This window comes from Lethenteron reissneri, chromosome 26, assembly GCF_015708825.2.
Source record: "Lethenteron reissneri isolate LAM-NWPU_2019-01 chromosome 26, ASM1570882v1, whole genome shotgun sequence".
NCBI lineage: Eukaryota > Metazoa > Chordata > Hyperoartia > Petromyzontiformes > Petromyzontidae > Lethenteron > Lethenteron reissneri.
In genome coordinates, this window is record NC_083804.1 from 22,983,389 (window position 1) to 23,004,168 (window position 20,780).

The 20,780-nt window shown below is 45.4% G+C and overlaps 1 protein-coding gene across 1 annotated transcript; it reads right to left on the minus strand.

Moving 5' to 3' along the window:
- Positions 1 to 231: 231 nt before the first annotated feature.
- VPS11 (VPS11 core subunit of CORVET and HOPS complexes) lies at positions 232 to 16,184 on the minus strand. Its single transcript, XM_061560609.1, is given in 17 exon segments — positions 232 to 726; positions 1,623 to 1,845; positions 2,913 to 3,084; positions 3,543 to 3,745; positions 4,062 to 4,201; positions 4,908 to 5,069; positions 6,450 to 6,656; positions 10,175 to 10,312; positions 10,685 to 10,871; positions 11,520 to 11,671; positions 12,295 to 12,496; positions 12,840 to 13,084; positions 13,607 to 13,770; positions 14,195 to 14,333; positions 14,956 to 15,104; positions 16,024 to 16,081; positions 16,083 to 16,184. Coding segments are annotated over 17 exon segments (2,805 nt in total). The 5' UTR covers positions 16,170 to 16,184; the 3' UTR covers positions 232 to 549.
- Between the last annotated feature and the right edge of the window lie 4,596 nt (positions 16,185 to 20,780).

Below are 20,780 nucleotides of genomic sequence, written 5' to 3' on the forward strand. Positions count from 1 at the left end.
AATTAAAACAAGTTTTCATCTTCCCAGTCATACGAGTTACGTAATAGACAATGACGACGTGTAATTGGCAGTGGTTATAAAATACACACCCAAGAAATGACACTTATTTGATGCTTGCATTAAATTATGAAATTGCTAATTATATAATGCGATTTTGTATCTGCAAGCATTTTGTATCTGCATACCAATTACTATTCGTTGCCAATTCTGAAAAGTAATGACAATGAAAAAACAAGCTGATCGTTTTAATCATTCATCAGGATATTTGCACGCATTTCACGTTATTAATGCATTAGCCGTTTTAATATTTTAAAGTATGCACATTATTACACACTTGTTAAATAGAGTATTGGAAGCAAATGAATGACATTTAACACTATGTACAAAAAACACTTTTAATCATGCCGTACAATATCACCGTGTTCAATGCACCTTTTATATCTACACCAAGTTGTACAGATTCTGTATGTGTAGCATTAGCTTTTTTTTCTCATGCGTAGAACCTACAGCCATGACACAAGTACCAAGCGCTGCGTGATGTGTGGGTATTCAGAGCATGCGCCCTGTCTGTGGCATGAGTAGGAGCTCTCTCTGCAGCACAGGGTCGCCCCCCACTGGTACGCGCCGGCCCCCTGCCGTGCTGTCCGTCACCAGCGTGATCTTGTTGAACACTCCGCGACCAAAGTATTTGGCCACGACGGAGAAGCCATCCGATGAATGCTGCAGCTGTCGAGAGACAATCGTGACAGAAGAGTATAACTTATTTCAGCAATATGTAATAAAGCAGGAACTTTATACATAGCGGTTAACGACCCATTAAAATGTGATATTTTTCCAGGGACCATAATTACCAACAGAAAATTTGGCATTGTCTACAAACGTTGTTTTTCAAATCGAATTGTTATAATTTTATGAAAATTAGAACTATAAATATTCAGCAATTTTCCATTTGTGTTTTATTATAGGGAACAATTATTCTGTTTATCAATGTTTCAAAAGTTTTGTGTGGATGACTAAGCCAACAATTCTAGATTTGAAGTTTTCGTGACTGCAAGGATCCATACTCTTTGGTTCTTTCGGTAAAGTCACGTAGGTGAAAAAATAAAAAATAAAAATAAGATAAAAAATAAAAAATCACTAAATAAAATCACGATGTTTCTTATTTTTTTTCACCTACGTGACTTTACCAAAAAAGCCAACAATTGTTGGATATATTTACCAAATGATACAATACCTCATGGTTATAACTAAATAAATCAGAATGCTCCCAATCTCATCAGATCTCAGAAGCTCACCAGGTTGACCCTGGATAGTGTGCGGCAGGGTGGCCACCATGCACATCAGATTCTTAAAAGCTCCTGGGTAATGTAGTGGGTAGCAGAGGGCATTGCAGCAAAAATCCACTGCTGTGTTGTATTTATATGTATGTATGTTTAACTTCTTTCACACCGTTCGTAGCCAAACGTGCTAATCGGAGATGATACCATGTGTATGTTCACTGCCTTCTCCAACCCGGACTGACCGGCAGGAAGTGTGGTCAGGTAACCCCCACAACCACATAGAACATCGACAGCCCCTCTCATCCATCAGTGAATTCACTAAAGGGCTGTACACACACACACCTCGTGGTGGAACGTCTCGTGCAGGTCCCGTGAATGCTCTTGAGCGCGAATGCGCTCCTGCAGCTTGCGGTTTTCGGGCAAACAGGCGGGGCACTCGGCATCGCTCTCGGCGTAGCCCTCGAAGCAGTGCTGGTGGTAGGCGTGCTCGCACAAGAAGTGTACAGATGGTAGCTCCAGCGGATGCTTGCACACGCTGCACTTTGTCACCTGAAAAATTTTCGCACTGGTGGAGAAAAAAGAAAGTTGTAAATCATCAACTTATAAAGTCACTAAACGGCTGTCTAGTGCGTTTTTTCATCTGTAAGTACCTTTCCTCGTAACAGTGAATACATTGTTGATAAGTACCGGTGCAACTCTACGGGAATTAGTCACAACCATGATAAAAATGTATGTCATTTGTTTCAAGGGTAAATAAATCATACTAGGTCTCCCTTGAAATGAAAACTTGTCTCAAAAGATATCACTTAGTTCTAAATAAAAGCCAATGAAACATAAGCATAGCTTCAGGAATGCAAATAAGTTGATAATGATGAACACAGACAGTCTTTTCCCATATTTCACACTGAGAATATTATTAGGGGTTGGCGCAATGCGCTATGAACTCAGCGACCCGAGCTTGATTTGTGGCCAAGGATAACATCAGTGGCAAGCAATATATGAACTGGTCCTAGGCCTCCCTTCACAAACCTACACTGCATTGATCAGCATGGCGAAGTATGGTCAAGTATAGGGAAGGTTTGATAAAACAGTAGAAAGATTAATTGCTGTACATTTTTTTTATTTAAAGAAAAATGTATTAACTTCGACAACTTATTATTTTCCAAAATCGAATTGTTCCTATTTCATAGTCATGCATGACGGTTATTAAAAGATCCAAATAGTTCATTAGAAACTAGATTACAGTAACAACTACTACAATTGTGTATTACAGTTTGAGTAAAACCTTGGTGGGCAAAGAGGCTTAGTGTACAAGTGGTGCTGTAACTGTGCACACACACCCATATGTATGTAAAACTTCTATGTATAACCATGCTAATCGGAGGTTTGGGGGAAGGACAACAAACTACACAAAAAGCAATTTTAAAAAAATTTGTTTTCAATCGAGATTATTTAAAAGTGCATAGCTCCAGTGATTTCCTAATATCAGAAGGAAGAGTGTTCCAGACAACCACAGAAGCGCATCTGAAAGCGCGCGATGCGGTGACCATCTTTGTTCGATGGCCAGTCAAAAGCTGCTGTGAGGATGACCAGAGTTCGTGTGATGGTTTATTCTCCAGCACATATACACACCTGGTGCGCAGCTCCTCAATATGGCCACGGATCTTCTCCGTTTCCTCTCGATACCCACGCACGTACTGCTCATCCTCCGCTATCTGCTCGCACTCTGACTGTAGCCGCCGGATGATGTAGTCCTTGATGACTGCCAGTGTGGCTGTTGAGTTGTGAGCCAGGGTCTGCACCACTGACAATATGTACGTACCACAACAGAGATTTAATAAGTTTAATATCAGGAACATTTGACCAAATCACCCAGAAGAATACGTTCGACCCCACAGATATTGAAAACTCGGCACGGTGGAGCCTGGATAGAGCTTGGAAGGGCAACCACGATGCACACAACAGGTGTTATAGACTGCTGTGGGATTGTTGGGGGCCGCGCAGCAACATTGTTGAACTGTCCTTCTATGCTCAGAACCACCTTCAAACCAAACCGCACTGACCAGCATGGTGAAGTATGATCAGATAACCCCTCTCCCTATTACCTATAGGGTGTATGGAGGCCCTCATCCAACAATTGATTGACAATGGTATGTACATTAGGAACTGTGATAATTATAAATGTCGAAAAGAGCATTTAACAGTCATAACATTGACAATGTTTATGAATGCGAATGTGCAATGTGGCTGCGGTGGTTTTACCAAGAAGGGGCGGCATGAGGTTGTTTTGGTCGATGTGCTGTAGCACCTCCGTGATGAACGGCCGACAGTTTTCCTCCTTCCGAGCAAAATATCCCAGGGCCTGCTCCCAAAGGCAGCTCTCACGATCACTGTAGCGCTTGCACGCTTCGATTACACGTTGGTAGTCATCGCTCTCCATGTGAAACCGCACTATCTGCTGATATCTGCTCCGGGAAACAAATACGCAGAATTCTTATATCCACACACATGTAATGATGTAGAAAATCATTACGGTCACACTTGCCAAAGGAGTGCATTTAATGAGGCATCCAGCATCTGCTGTTGCCACACTGTGCTTTTCTTCCCTAATTGCTTCACTTTATCATCCCATACCCTTAGGCTCTCAATCTTCGGAATAAATGTTTTTTTGCAATATCGCAAATAGTGCTCAACAACGGATGCTCATGAGTCATGGCAAACGTAACTTTATTATTCAGTAATATTTACAGAGTTCATAAAGCGGAAAATGTGCCCACTCACAGCTGTGCCTTCTCGTAGAGGAACAGAATGCCATCCTTGAAGTTGTTCATCTGACACATAATGAGGGCCTTGTCGAAGTTGCTGTTGAACGCTCCGCTCGTCAGCAAAGCCATTGTGGCATTTTCCAGGTTCTTTTTTTTCTAACTCATCAAAACGAAAGAAAACCGAGTGTCATTACTTCCATGTGCTCCTATTAGAGATAAAATGCCTGCTGCGTTTGTGAACACTGCAGCCATTTGCTCCACCACACAATGCAGTTATTAAAAAATTTAATATCTTGCATCTCCTGCTTTTCTCTTCTGTTTAAACCCTCTGAATAATATGACTGATGAGCTACAACTTGAGCCTAATCAACATGAAATATGTACACAAGCATCAACACATATTAATGTTTGCAAGGCAGAACTAAAATTGCATGATTATGAGTTAACTTAAAACAAACGTTTAGTCATCTGTGTACTTTTTATTGGAATTCAACTCACATTATGGTATGTCTAACAAACTCAATTAAAGCTGTCATTGTGTAACATGAATGTAAATATATTTTGACAAACAGCCGAACCAGTTGGGCAAAAGTATACCTACCAAACGCTCAGAAAGTTCAACCTGGTTAAGCAGTGATTGGTAGTGGTCTGTCTTATACCCCCTTGAAGAGAGGTACAAATATACAATGGGAAAATGTGTTAAGTAAAATGTCTCTGATTTCATGTATCTCAATATCTCCCACCAGCAAAAGGAGAGAAATAGAGATATACAACCCACTTAACTGTCTGCACCTACTTACATAATTTAATATCAACAACACCTAATAGCTAAGCAATGAATCGTATTCTGGTGCAGGCACACCTGTGGATCAGTCTCGTGCATCCAATCGCACAGGTAAAGCTCCAGCAAGGTGTCGTTGACACCCTGCGAACATCGTGGCTGCACCTCAGCCATGTGCTCCAAAAATGCTTTTAGCTGCTCCCGGTTATTGGCATATATGTGGATGAATTCCTCCGGGTTTGCCTGCGCGAGTACACATTTGAAAACGTCAGATCAACGCAGACAAAACGCATCCAACCTGGACCACAATTACATTCACTTAGTTACAGCAAATCCATGTACCGTTTACAGTTCAATTCGCCTTTATAGATTCATGTTTAAAAAAAGCAAACCACAGTGCCATGTGTATGGCAGCTACTTTTACAAACGTGGGAGGAAAAAACAAGGATGTGCCAGGCAGACGTTTCTTGCTCAAGAATTTGTCATGCCGTTGTTCTATTCTTGCAAACATTACAATTTAGTTTCTACTTGTTATGTTCAAAGAGGGAATTTCGTGCGACTGAATTAACGACATGTCTCGGACCGCATCCGTGAACATAAAGCAGACTTGAAACACGGTAGGACAAACACCTCAGCTGTGGCAGATCACTGTTACAATTCAGTGGGTTCACATGATATCGACTTCTCCAAGACAGAGGTTCTCTGCAAGCCATCTGGCTACCATGAGAGATTCGTTCATGAGGCGATCCACATATACAAACACAGAGACAATTTCAACTGAGAAGATGGATTCTGGCTTAGCAATCATTGGAAGGACGTAATAAACCATTTCGGATCTTAACTGATTGTGTCCACGTTTACGGTGACTTTTAGACCGCGTTCCACTCACTGACATTGACTATATATCTTGTATTCTCCGCAGGGAATGGATTCTTTGCTTCGCTGCAAGCTTCCTATCACCACTCTCCCATTGACATATTTCATTGCTTCCTCTTAGTACCTTTCACGCGACGGTCAATGGTATAGTGTATAGCACATTATATAATAAATAGTATTAAAGTGTAATGTTTAATACAATGTATAAGGTAATATATAGTATCGTAATTTTATAGTGAATATATAGCAGTGTGCTATACAGTTGAGTGGGTAGAATAAAACAGTGTAATATGACAAGGTATAGTCAATAAGCATATTAGTTGCTGCGGCACCATATTATTAACATTCCTTCCCTTAATTAATTCTAACCTTATTCCCTCCCTTTGATACTGCTAATCCTGCATAATGCATGGGCATAATGACTTTAAACCCCTCGCCAATCCTCCTACGTATCTCACAAGTAGTACTAATCGCATATCTGCATTTCCCATAAATATGCTAAATTCCTCTTGATATGCAAATTATTTTGTCAAGACGCTCTTCGCCCCTCCATTCCAGCATAAATAGTCGCTCCAAGCCTGGAGCGTGCCATTCAGACTCTGTCTACGTGACAGACCTGTTTTCCACCTGAAGACGGCTGCTTGCGTTGTGGCCGAAACGTCGTGAGAATTATTTTATTATGTTTTTATTATTTTATTACTTCCTTTCTACGTGACTTTACCGAAAGAACCAAGGAGCTGAATTAACCTTTTCAGTTTCTGCCGCAAAGGCAGAGGTATCCCCGTCGCCGCTGTGGGGATCAGCTCGCGGCCGGTACCCCGTGCACAGAACTTTGAGCAGCCCTGTCGTCTCCACTGGGGCGTACTGCACCAATGTCTTGCCGTACTTCTTCAGGTTGCTCTCGGCCTGCTCAAACGGCAGCTTGGCAATGTACACCAGAGCTTTGTGGCAGTCCTGCACACGTGAGTGACGTCCACAAAGCAGAAGGGGAAAGAAAAAAGACAAAGCATGTTTTGGGACTTGTGAAATATACTTTTGCTTACATTCACAATTACAGTTTTTTTCCCAAGGAAGATAGCAGACTGACATAATATTTAACTAGAGCATGCGATATACAAAGATGTGATTTGAGTTACATACGTTAAAAAAAACAAGATCTAGTTTTGGCCTTCAGAGAACCATAACATAGTTTGGTGACGTACCGCATACACCTGCATATCTAGTTGGTGATATACTGTGCTCCTCTGCAGCAGTCCAATACAAGAAACACACCCTGCTGGAAGACTTTATTCCCATATTTCAGTCATGAAATTGCAATATTAAATAACTGTTATGGCATGCTACTTTAATGCACCAGAGAGACGGTATGAAATGATTCGCAAAATACAGTTTAAATTGACTTAGTTTTTCACACCTGTTGTAAGGAAGCAGTAAAGCAGGGGTCCTCAAACTACGGCCCGCGGGCCACATGCGGCCCGCCGAGGACATTTATCCGGCCCATGGTCACTAATTGGGCTGGAGGGGCTGCCTGCTGTTTTCCCGTGCTGGTCAGTGACAGACAGCCGAGGAGTAGGAAACCCAATTTAAATGACAGTAAGTGCATTTATATTCTGATTGCTATTCAGTTGTATGAGGTTATATGTTGTATGTTGTGTAAGCCCCGGTTCATACTGTTGCGATCTCTGAGCAGTGCGAGTTCAGCCATATGCTTGTATGGCTGAACTTGCATTAGATTCGGAAGAAAAAAGGCACATGTGCCTTCTTTTTTCCTGCAGTGGAATCGGATCGCATGGGTCTTCTCCCCCATGCGATCAGATTCCTATGCGAGTTCGCAGATCGCACTGCGATCTATGAACAAAACTGCAGGTGTAATTAACTTTTTAATGGCACCCGCACCAGTGTGAGCCTGGGGTAAAAGCGGAGTTCCCCCAATCAGACTGCATTGATGGGCAGTGCAGTCTGTATGTCTCTGTGTGGGCAAAGTTATTGCTGGTATATTGTTTTTGTAGCGCTGTATATATATTGGTATTTTACTAATAGCAATTTTGACTCCCTAGGAAACAATGATGTCAAGAAAGAGAAAAATTGACTCGGAGTGTAGGATATTCAAAGAACAGTGGACTTATGATTACTTTTTCATGCAGTACAAGGAAAGAGCTGTGTGTCTGATATGCCAGAATATAGTGTCTGTGTTCAAAGAATACAATTTACGTCGACACTATGAAACTCAACATAAAGATAAATATGATTGTTTGGTCAGAGAAGTGAGAAAAGATAAAATATTAAAACTGAAAAATACATTAACAACTCAGCAAAATACTTTTGTGAAGCAGAAGCAGCTAAATATTTCATCACTGCGAGCAAGTTTTCAAGTTGCTAAGCTAATAGCGTGTACTGGCAGACCATTCGTGGAGGGAGAATTTGTTAAAGAATGCCTTCTTTCTGTTGCCAAAGAGATGTGTCCAGAGAAGGCCGATTTATTTAGTACAGTGAGTCTTTCAGGACCTACAATTACACAGAGGATTGAAGAAATGGGAGACAATTTGCATCAGCATTTGCAAAACTCCACAAAAAACTTTCCTATTTTTCCTTGGCACTCGAAGAAAGCAATGATGTTCGTGATTCTGCACAACTTCTAATTTTTATTCGTGGGACGAATGACTATTTCGAAGTCACAGAAGAGCTTGCTGCACTGCAAAGCATCAAAGGAACAACTACAGGAGAGGATATCTATGAAAAGGTTTGCCAAACTGTGAATGGTTTGGAGCTGAACTGGGCTAAACTAGCCAGTGTGACAACTGATGGTGCTCCTAGCATGGTGGGGTCTAAGAAATGAGTAATTGGTCGCATTAACCAAGAGATGGACAAACATAACCATTCTCATCCAAAAGCCATACCCTGCCTCATCCACCAACAAGCACTGTGTAGTAAATCACTGAAGTGGGACTCTTATGAAAATTGTGGTATCTTGCGTTAACTTCATTAGAGCTCATGCACTAAACCACAGACAATTTCAGGAATTTCTGTCTGAGCTAAATGTTGACTATGAAGATGTTCTGTACCACACAGAAGTCCGTTTGCTGAGTCGAGGGAGAGTTTTGAAACGTTTCTATGACTTACTTCCACAGATTACAGCTTTTCTGCTTTCAAAAAACAAAGAAGTACCAGAGCTCAATGATGCAGAAGGGAAATGGCACCTTGCCTTTCTGACAGATGTAACAGAGCTACTCAACAGTTTCAATGTACAACTTCAAGGAAAGGGGAAGCTCATCTGTGATATGCAATCACATGTCAAAGCATTTGAAGTAAAATTAGACCTCCTTATCAAACAAGTGAAGGAGAAAAACTTCTGCCATCTCCCCACAACTCAAAATCTGTTAGCGGAAAAACCATTGGTTGCATTCCCAAACAAAACATGTGTGGATTCACTGGAAAAAATTGCAAAAGGAGTTCCAATTTAGATTTAAAGAGCTTCATCTCCATGAACAGGACATACAGCTTTTCCATAACCCATTTTCTATTGACATTGAAAATGTGGATACAATTTACCAAATGGAACTGGCTGAACTGCAGAATTGTGACTCTCTGAAAGACGCATTCAAGTCAAGCAGCCTTCATAATTTCTATGCATCTCTCCCCTCTGAGACATATCCTCATCTCAGGAACCATGCACTCAAAATGGCAACCATCTTTGGCAGCACTTATGTCTGTGAACAGACTTTTTTCAGAATGAAACATTTGAAATCTCCAACCAGATCTAGACTAACGGATGCACACTTGCATCACTTGTTACAACTAGCAGTGACAAATATGGAACCGGACATTGACCATCTCATTAGCCAAAAGCAGGCCCATAGTTCCCATTGAAATACTGGCAAGTTTGTTGATTTAACTTTACTTGTTCTTCATTTTAAATATTGTATTTGTTCCCGTTTTGTTTCTTCACTTCAAAATAAGATATATGCAGTGTGCAAAGGAATGTGTTCATAGTTTTTTTAAACTATAGTCCGGCCCTCCAACGGTCTGAGGGACAGTGAACTGGCCCCCTGTTTAAAAAGTTTGAGGACCCCTGCAGTAAAGCATTATGATTAGTAAATCATAAAAAGCTTTCTAGACTTGAAGTTTTCGTGACTGCAAGGATTGGTTCTTTCGGCAAAGTCACGTAGGTAGAGAAAATAAAATAAAACAAGACGTTTCGGGCGCAACACAAGCGTCCGTCATCAGGCGGGGACAACCACAGCGAAAACAATCGCAGAAGTATGCCAAAGAGATGACTATGACAAGGGATTATATAGGAGCCTCCTTTGAGTCTTGCTCGTCTCTTACTGGACATCTGTGAAAAAAAGCTTTATAACTCATCAGATTCCTCCAGTATAAATAAATATTCTGATTCTTGCTAGAACTCTTGTGAGATTAACACAATTTTAGTGATAAAGTGGTGAAGCTTGCAGAGGTCATGGCTAAAAAGTAACCTTGATGTCTTCGAGCTGGATCTTGAGGTACCACTCGTGCTGTGCGTCCTTCTCAGCCAGGTAGAGCGCGTGGTCATAGTATCCTGCCTGGCGGAGCACCTTGATGGCCGTCTCGACGTCGAACGCCACTTCACTCGTCTGTTAACATAACAGGTGCGCACGTTTAACGTTACAATGCAAGCTACAATTTTCAACAAAAGAAAGTGTTGCTGGGGAAGACATTTCTTTGTTTGTTAATCATCTCCAGACAAATGTATAATGGTGAAGGTAATCATTCATAGCCCTTATGTCAATCCACTGCTGTATGAAGGCCTTCACATACCAGGTCAGTCATGGGGCTTGAACATATTTTACCACACAGATCAGTGTAGATTAGTCCAAATTCCCATTTAAGGACCATATATCCACATGACGAAATGTTCTCCACGATGCTAAAGAATTAATACAGTAGTAGTTTATACATCAATTTGGAAGTAATACAAAATATTACTTAAGTACACTCCAGCATACCTTTATGAACTCTTCCAGCTTAGAGCTGTCCTTGAGCTTGGTATAGCAGTTGAGCAACAACGTGGTGTGGTCCTTGTTTGCTCGGGATTGGCGATGCAGGGCCTGCAGGTATGCCGTTAAGTTGTGGATTCGCTGAGCGTCTAAGAACTTGCGAATGACATACGACGGCTCCAACTTGCCAATGGTCCTGGTGAAAAAATAAACCTCATTCAACACTACACATAGTATACATCTCATAAACCAATGCTCTAAATTTAATGCACATTTATTGCACTCATGTGTTAAGTCACAATTCAGATACTTTCACGTAAAATAACACTGGTCAAAAAAAAAAAACTTTTTTTCTGGCCTGGACTTTTGCAGCAGCTGTTTTAGACTAATTTCAGGGTGCTGATTCCAAATCTGATCTCAGATTTGCTCTATCACATCTCATTTTATGCTATCGGCATACCCCATTTTCATTGATTTTACCCGAAATTAACTCTGTCACTTATGATTGCAAGTTGTTGCGAGTCAGTGACTGCTTTAGTGTTAAAATATGGTGCTGTATTTTTAGGATAGTGTGTTTATAATATCATTTTATGTAGATATCCACATTTATTTAATATTTTCTTCTGCCGTTTTTATTGAAAATGCAATATTTGATATCTCAAAAACCTGATGTGATAGACAAAAACTGATGCCAGATTTGGAATCAGCACCCCAAAATTACCTTAAAACCGTTGGAATATCTTATGCCAGAAAAAGTGTGTTGACCAGTGTTATTAATAACATCATAAGAATAAAGACAAGTGCTCTCAATGCAGTGTTCGTATGCCTCTATCAGCTGACGCACCTTATGTACTGCTGGATGGCTCCATCGTGATCTCCCTTGCTGTACAGGTGATCCCCATACTGCCGAAAGATCTCTGCTAATCCATCCGTGTCCAGGTGTTGTGTCTTTGCCACGCTGATAGCCAGCACGTACAGATTTTTCTTAAACAGCATCTGTTGTGATGGTAATTAAATGCATGTTACTGCTACTGTACCTGGTACATCCATCATGCCTGAACCTAAGCTCAGCTGTCACACCCAATGGATTTCATAATTTTTTCAACATTTACCCATTTTTGTTGGAGTGGCACCTTTGGTGTCATCTCATCCCTGTGACCACCTACATAGGAAGGCTACTGAATACATAGAGACTCATCTAAATTCCTTTTGGTTCTAGAGTTAAAAGCAGAGTGACTGACAAGTGTAAAAACTCTTTAGATAAAGCAATACTAATATAATTTGAAAATAATGTAATTCAGCCATCCATCAATTGGGTGCCTTGAGTGACCTGTTGCTCCATTCAAAGTTTTCCGCCACTCTCCAATAGATTTACATTATGGAAAAGAAATATTTTTTTCCCATTTTTGTTGAATTTTCTTATTCTTGAACTATTTGAGTTATTTTATATATATATATAAGAGCAGAAATATAACCACCTTTGAACAAACCAATAATAGTAAGATAATGCAGACAAGGAATATATCAAACAAATTATTTTGTTTCCTGGTCTTTTGAATTCTTTAGGGTGGAAAGGATCGATTTGTTTTTGTCTGGTACAATAAGTTAATGTTCCTTACCTCCAGCTTGGTCTGCGTGTCCTTCTCATGCAGGGCAACCAGCTTGTTGTCGCCCGTTAATACAAAGAGGGAGCCCCACTCCACCAGCACGTCCACCACGTGAGGGAAGGGTGCCGAGTAGGCAATCAGCTTGTTCTCCAAGTCGTACACCGTCACCATGTGCATGTCCATCGCTTGCCGGTCCAAGCCACTGCCGGACGATCTGTAAATTTAACATCTGGTCTTCATTACAGAAATTACCACCGTCTTTAAGAGTCAGTAAACAAATTATTAGCCCAGAGAAAATAGATTTTAAAATGTCATTGCCAGACACGTTACCCTTATACGGAAAATAATATTACGGAAAATAATATTACGTAAAATAACCCCCCACAATGCGCACGGCGTGGGGAGGCCCTCATCCAGAAGTGAATTCCAAAAAGGGCCACACAGGCAGATTTATTAAAATTGGCCATTTATATTGAATTACTCATTATCATCATCATCATTGATCACTCATAAAGGTTCGACATTTCTCAAATGGGCTGCACGAAACGTGGACCCACCTAGGCATGGACTTCGAGTCCTTGGAGACGACGACCAGGTATCCGCGGAACCAGCACACGAGGCGTTTCTCTCCCTCGAAGGCGAAGCAGGGCCCACGCTCCTCGGGCTGGTACATGTACACGCAGTCGTCGCGCGCCACGATGAACTGATTGTCCTGCGAGAGGTCGCTGAGCGTGGAGCAGCGCAGGGCACATCCGTGGGGGTCCAGCACGTGCCGCTCAATCTTTGCCTGGAGTATGTATGACTAGGGAACGTCAAAACAAGAGTAGAGAAGAAACCTTAGTATTTAGAAAACATGTAGAGAACATCTACGACCGACAAGGAGCGATTATTCAGCACGTGTGTAGATGCTACATCGTTTGTGTTCACGACAGGACTGACAGATGGCGACTGCTTGTGTAGGCCTTCATTCAGCAGTGAACAGATCATGGTAGCTGATGATGTATATGTAATGCATTGTTTGAAGCCACAGTAAAAAAAAATTTTACAAATACAATGAAAATACTTTTTCTTATTTATTTTAAAATCAATGGTTGAAGCTACAAACAAGCTGAAAATTAGTATAAGAGAACAGTGGGAAAACATTGTTCATTTTAAATGTTTTATTAAAATGTGACATATGCAGTGTGATTTAAATGCATCAAATATGAATATTCAATAAAAAATATATATTCAAATACGGGTTCTTAATTTTTCAGCATAAAGGCTGGCAAGGTGTATGTTTTTTTTGTATCTGTTATTAAACCACACAAATGGATATAGTCACCTGCACGTTGTCGGTGGTCACCACGAAGAGGTGCATCACCTTGCCCACCTGGCGGAAGGCCAGGCCCGTGATGGGGTACGTGCTCTCATGCACCACCTGTGTCTTGCTGTGGCGGTCACGTGTGATATCTCCCTTGATAAGTACCACGCTGCCGTCCGTGAATCCTGCAGCACAAACGCAGCAGTGGCCCTCACTTGCAAAACTTGCAAAACAGCAGCCAGTAACCGCCCACGCATGACAAAACATTTCAACGTGTCCAAATCCAACCGTATCTCAGGACGCTGTACAGAAACAGTAGGTCGGTTAAATAAATGAAGTAGGCCCATTGGCAGAGGAAATAATGAATGCCTTGAGCCTGGACTTAACAGTGGCAGGAAATCAACAACACAAATTGGTCGATGGCAATTTTAGACAATGAGGGTAGCAGAGGAAAATGGTCAACTTACAACTGAAGGACAGTTGATTGAGGAATTCGTTGAAAACAAAATGTATGTTTCCTGGTATTTGGATTATATGACCATATTTCCAGGGTCTCTCGTTATCAATGTTCACAAATGCTAAAACACTCTCCAAGTGTCAGGCATTCACCTATGCCCATGTAGTTGAGGCCCTCATGGATGGCGAGGCAAGTCACTTCGGTCGGCTTGTTGCTGGGGATGGCTCTGAAGATGCGGCAACACAGTGGGATGCCCGTCTTGTCACGTTTGTCCATATTCCACACTTTTACCTATGTTGACGAATAGACAAAAATACGTAATTGAGCAATTTCCTCAGAGAGTTATACTTAATAGGAAAGCCAATTTGTTTAATAAGCAACATTATTTAGCGATTATAAGTAATAAGTGAATGCCATGCACATGTATAATTCAAATGTCTTGAATTATTGAACAAAACTAAAGATTAGAGGTGGCACAATGACCAGCGTGGGCCCTGGGCCCCTTCTCCAACCCACAATGACCAGCGTGCTGGCGCCTGGTCATACGACACCATGACCATGGGTCGCCAACCTGCGACTCCGGAGTCGCATGCGGCTCTTTAAGGACTTTCTTGGTGACGCTATTTATTAAGGACCACAATCGTGTATTCACAAACATTTTTACAAAATTCGGAAAAATGGCTCTTGTTATTTTGGTTGCCGGCTCCTGCCCATGACCGAAAAGGGTGGGTAGGCCTTCACCGAGAAGTGGATTTACAAAGGGCTATAAATTAATCTATTTTACGAGATGTGTATTCAAAACCAGCGTTTTAAAATATCTAATTAGTGATGCAGTTACTTGACAATGTGGAATATCGATTTGCAATGCTTCACATTCCCATTGGCTGCAAAACGAGCATCAGAATTGACTTGCCATGGGGTTGATTCCTTGCTCGTCTTCGCCCACCGACACGAACAGGTTGTGCTGCTTCAGCTGGTACAGGTGCGACACCCGCAGTTCGTACGCCTTGAAGCTGCTCAGCTGCAGATTCCGATTGAGGAAGTGAATGTTCCCTTCGAAATGTGCGCGTGTTAAGGAACTTCAAGAGCATCGCACGAGTTGTCACTGCAGACATGTTCACAGATTATGCCTAACTTTCCATAAAATACAACTCATCTGCTCTATTACCCACACAATTGTCAGTTCATATATAACATGCATTTCCTGCCTGTGACGCTATCAATGTAGTCCCAACGCAAACCCTGATTTGTAAATTTGAATTCCATTTGTCCAAACCTTTGTGTTGGTACAAGTGCGCGGACACAACCTTATTCGAGCCAGTACAGGGGTTCTCAACACTGCGAGTCGGGGCAAGCTGCGTGGAATATCGCGCAGGAGACATTTGGAACGCGCACAACTTGGGGGCCACGTTGTTGCATGAAACATGAAGACACCGCACACGACAAACGCGTATCACCGGCATGGCGAGGGCATGTGATGTATGTCTCTGTAGCATTAATAACCTAGGGTGGTGGGGGGGGGGCATGGACCAGTGGTGTTGTTTTTGGGGGGGGGGGGGCACACCAACAAGTTTGATGAGACCCACCGCAATCCCCGATACACTCAGCGGTGTCTGCCCGAGAGAGCGGTGGCACAGCGGTTAGCGCACCGCGCTACGGAAGCCGCCGACCCGGGTTCGATTCCCGCTTCACGACCAACACCGGTGACGATTGTCTGAACCGGGTCTCCCCTAGGCCGACTCGGCCTCAAATGAGTACCTGGTGCGGTGTCTAAGACATCGCCGCTGCGGAAGACAAAGGCGGCCGGGCGTGGCGCTGAGCACCCACCTCCTCCTCGTGTGCCGTCTCCGCCTTCTTAGGTGCTACTCGCTGACGGAACTCGCCCCCCAAACATCCTGCGAGGAGGCGCTACACGAGGGGGGTATTTGCCTTGTTGTTTTGTGTTTCTCGCCCGACTCGGCGGGGAAGGCCAAGAGGATATCCCCGAAGAGCATCTGCCCGCGTCCGCAGGCGCACACGCTGACGTTGAGCGCCGCGAGGACCATCGAAGGCCCCGGCGCCTCCCGCGGGGTCCCGCGCCGCCTCTTTGTCGAAGAAGGCGAAGCGCCGCCACTGCAGGAACGCCATGGCTCTTATTACCCCTTCCTCCCGCTACCCGCCTCACTAAAACCCTACAACGGATCAGCGCGCCTCACTAAAACCCTACAACGGATCAGCGCGTCTCACTAAAACCTTACAACGGATTGGCGCGCCTCACTAAAACCCTACAACGGATCGGCTCGTCTCACTAAAACCCTACAACGGATTGGCGCGCCTCACTAAAACCCTACAACGGATCGGCGCGCCTCAATAAAACCCTACAACGGATTGGCGCGCCTCACTAAAACCCTACAACGGATCAGCGCGTCTCACTAAAACCCTACAACGGATTGGCGCGCCTCACTAAAACCCTACAACGTATCGGCGCGCCTAACTAAAACCCTACAACGGATCAGCGAGTCTCACTAAAACCTTACAACGGATTGGCGCGCCTCACTAAAACCCTACAACGGATCAGCGCGTCTCACTAAAACCCTACAACGGATTGGCGCGCCTCACTAAAACCCTACAACGGATCGGCGCGCCTCACTAAAACCCTACAACGGATCAGCGCGTCTCACTAAAACCTTACAACGGATTGGCGCGCCTCACTAAAACCCTACAACGGATCGGCGTGCCTCACTAAAACCCTACAACGGATCAGCGCGTCTCACTAAAACCCTACAACGGATCGGCGCGCCTCACTAAAACCCTACAACGGATCGGCGCGCCTCACTAAAACCCTACAACGGATCGGCGCGCCTCACTAAAACCCTACAACGGATCGGCGTGCCTCACACAAACCCTACAACGGATCGGCGCGCCTCACTAAAACCCTACAACGGATTGGCGCGCCTCACTAAAACCCTACAACGGATAGGCGTGCCTCACTAAAACCCTACAAAAGATCAGCGCGTCTCACTAAAACCCTACAACGGATCGGCGTGCCTCACTAAAACCCTACAACGGATCAGCGCGTCTCACTAAAACCCTACAACGGATCAGCGCGTCTCACTAAAACCTTACAACGGATTGGCGCGCCTCACTAAAACCCTACAACGGATTGGCGCGCCTCACTAAAACCCTACAACGGATAGGCGTGCCTCACTAAAACCCTACAACGGATCAGCGCGTCTCACTAAAACCTTACAACGGATCGGCGCGCCTCACTAAAACCCTACAACGGATTGGCGCGCCTCACTAAAACCTTACAACGGATAGGCGTGCCTCACTAAAACCCTACAACGGATCAGCGCGTCTCACTAAAACCCTTCAACGGATCAGCGCGTCTCACTAAAACCCTACAACGGATCGGCGCGCCTCACTAAAACCCTACAACTGATTGGCGCGCCTCACTAAAACCCTACAACGGATCGGCGTGCCTCACACAAACCCTACAACGGATCGGCGCGCCTCACTAAAACCCTACAACAGATCGGCGCGCCTCACTAAAACCCTACAACGGATCGGCGCGCCTCACACAAACCCTACAAAGGATCGGCGCGCCTCACTAAAACCCTACAGCGGATCGGCGCGCCTCACTAAAACCCTACAACGGATCAGCGCGCCTCACTAAAACCCTACAACAGATCGGCACGCCTCACTAAAACCCTACAACGGATCAGCGCGTCTCACTAAAACCCTACAACGGATTGGCGCGCCTCACTAAAACCCTACAACGGATCGGCGCGCCTCACTAAAACCCTACAACGAATCAGCGCGTCTCACTAAAACCTTACAACGGATTGGCGCGCCTCACTAAAACCCTACAACGGATCGGCGTGCCTCACTAAAACCCTACAACGGATCAGCGCGTCTCACTAAAACCCTACAACGGATCGGCGCGCCTCACTAAAACCCTACAACGGATCGGCGCGCCTCACTAAAACCCTACAACGGATCGGCGCGCCTCACTAAAACCCTACAACGGATCAGCGCGTCTCACTAAAACCTTACAACGGATTAGCGCGCCTCACTAAAACCCTACAACGGATCGGCGCGCCTCACACAAACCCTACAACGGATCGGCGTGCCTCACACAAACCCTACAACGGATCGGCGCGCCTCACTAAAACCCTACAACGGATTGGCGCGCCTCACTAAAACCCTACAACGGATAGGCGTGCCTCACTAAAACCCTACAAAGGATCAGCGCGTCTCACTAAAACCCTACAACGGATCAGCGCGTCTCACTAAAACCCTACAACGGATTGGCGCGTCTCATTAAAACCCTACAACGGATCAGCGCGTCTCATTAAAACCTTACAACGGATTGGCGCGCCTCACTAAAACCCTACAACGGATCGGCGCGCCTCACACAAACCCTACAAAGGATCGGCGCGCCTCACTAAAACCCTACAACGGATCGGCACGCCTCACTAAAACCCTACAGCGGATCGGCGCGCCTCACTAAAACCCTACAGTGGATCGGCGCGCCTCACTAAAACCCTACAACAGATCGGCACGCCTCACACAAACCCTACAACGGATCGGCGCACCTCACTAAAACCCTACAGCGGATCGGCGCGCCTCACTAAAACCCTACAACGGATCGGCACGCCTCACTAAAACCCTACAGCGGATTGGCGCGCCTCACTAAAACCCTACAACGGATCGGCGCGCCTCACTAAAACCCTACAACAGATCGGCGTGCCTCACTAAAACCCTACAACAGATCGGCGCGCCTCACACAAACCCTACAACGGATCGGCGCGCCTCACTAAAACCCTACAACGGATCGGCACGCCTCACTAAAACCCTACAGCGGATCGGCGCGCCTCACTAAAACCCTACAGCGGATCGGCGCGCCTCACTAAAACCCTACAACAGATCGACACGCCTCACACAAACCCTACAACGGATCGGCGCGCCTCACTAAAACCCTACAGCGGATCGGCGCGCCTCACTAAAACCCTACAACGGATCGGCACGCCTCACTAAAACCCTACAGCGGATTGGCGCGCCTCACTAAAACCCTACAACGGATCGGCGCGCCTCACTAAAACCCTACAACAGATCGGCGCCTCACTAAAACCCTACAACAGATCGGCGCGCCTCACACAAACCCTACAACGGATCGGCGCGCCTCATTAAAACCCTACAGCGGATTGGCGCGCCTCACTAAAACCCTACAGCAGATCGGCGCGCCTCACTAAAACCCTACAACGGATCGGCACGCCTCACACAAACCCTACAACGGATCGGCGTGCCTCACACAAACCCTACAGCAGATCGGCGCGCCTCACTAAAACCCTACAACGGATCGGCACGCCTCACACAAAACCTACAACGGATTGGCGTGCCTCACACAAACCCTACAACGGATCTGCGCGCCTCACGCAAAACCTACAACGGATCGGCGTGCCTCACACAAATCCTACAACGGATCGGCGTGCCTCACACAAACCCTACAACGGATCGGCGTGCCTCACACAAACCCTACAACGGATCTGCGCGCCTCACACAAACCCTACAACGGATCGGCGCGCCTCACACAAACCCTACAACGGATCGGCGCGCCTCACACAAACCCTACAACGGATCGGCGCGCCTCACACAAACCCTACAACGGATCGGCGCGCCTCACACAAACCCTACAACGGATCGGCGCGCCTCACTAAAACCCTACAGCGGATCGGCGCGCCTCACTAAAACCCTACAACGGATCGGCACGCCTCACTAAAACCCTACAGCGGATTGGCGCGCCTCACTAAAACCCTACAACGGATCGGCGCGCCTCACTAAAACCCTACAACAGATCGGCGTGCCTCACTAAAACCCTACAACAGATCGGCGCGCCTCACACAAACCCTACAACGGATCGGCGCGCCTCACTAAAACCCTACAACGGATCGGCACGCCTCACTAAAACCCTACAGCGGATCGGCGCGCCTCACTAAAACCCTACAGCGGATCGGCGCGCCTCACTAAAACCCTACAACAGATCGACACGCCTCACACAAACCCTACAACGGATCGGCGCGCCTCACTAAAACCCTACAGCGGATCGGCGCGCCTCACTAAAACCCTACAACGGATCGGCACGCCTCACTAAAACCCTACAGCGGATTGGCGCGCCTCACTAAAACCCTACAACGGATCGGCGCGCCTCACTAAAACCCTACAACAGATCGGCGCCTCACTAAAACCCTACAACAGATCGGCGCGCCTCACACAAACCCTACAACGGATCGGCGCGCCTCATTAAAACCCTACAGCGGATTGGCGCGCCTCACTAAAACCCTACAGCAGATCGGCGCGCCTCACTAAAACCCTACAACGGATCGGCACGCCTCACACAAACCCTACAACGGATCGGCGTGCCTCACACAAACCCTACAGCAGATCGGCGCGCCTCACTAAAACCCTACAACGGATCGGCACGCCTCACACAAAACCTACAACGGATTGGCGTGCCTCACACAAACCCTACAACGGATCTGCGCGCCTCACACAAAACCTACAACGGATCGGCGTGCCTCACACAAATCCTACAACGGATCGGCGTGCCTCACACAAACCCTACAACGGATCGGCGTGCCTCACACAAACCCTACAACGGATCTGCGCGCCTCACACAAACCCTACAACGGATCGGCGCGCCTCACACAAACCCTACAACGGATCGGCGCGCCTCACACAAACCCTACAACGGATCGG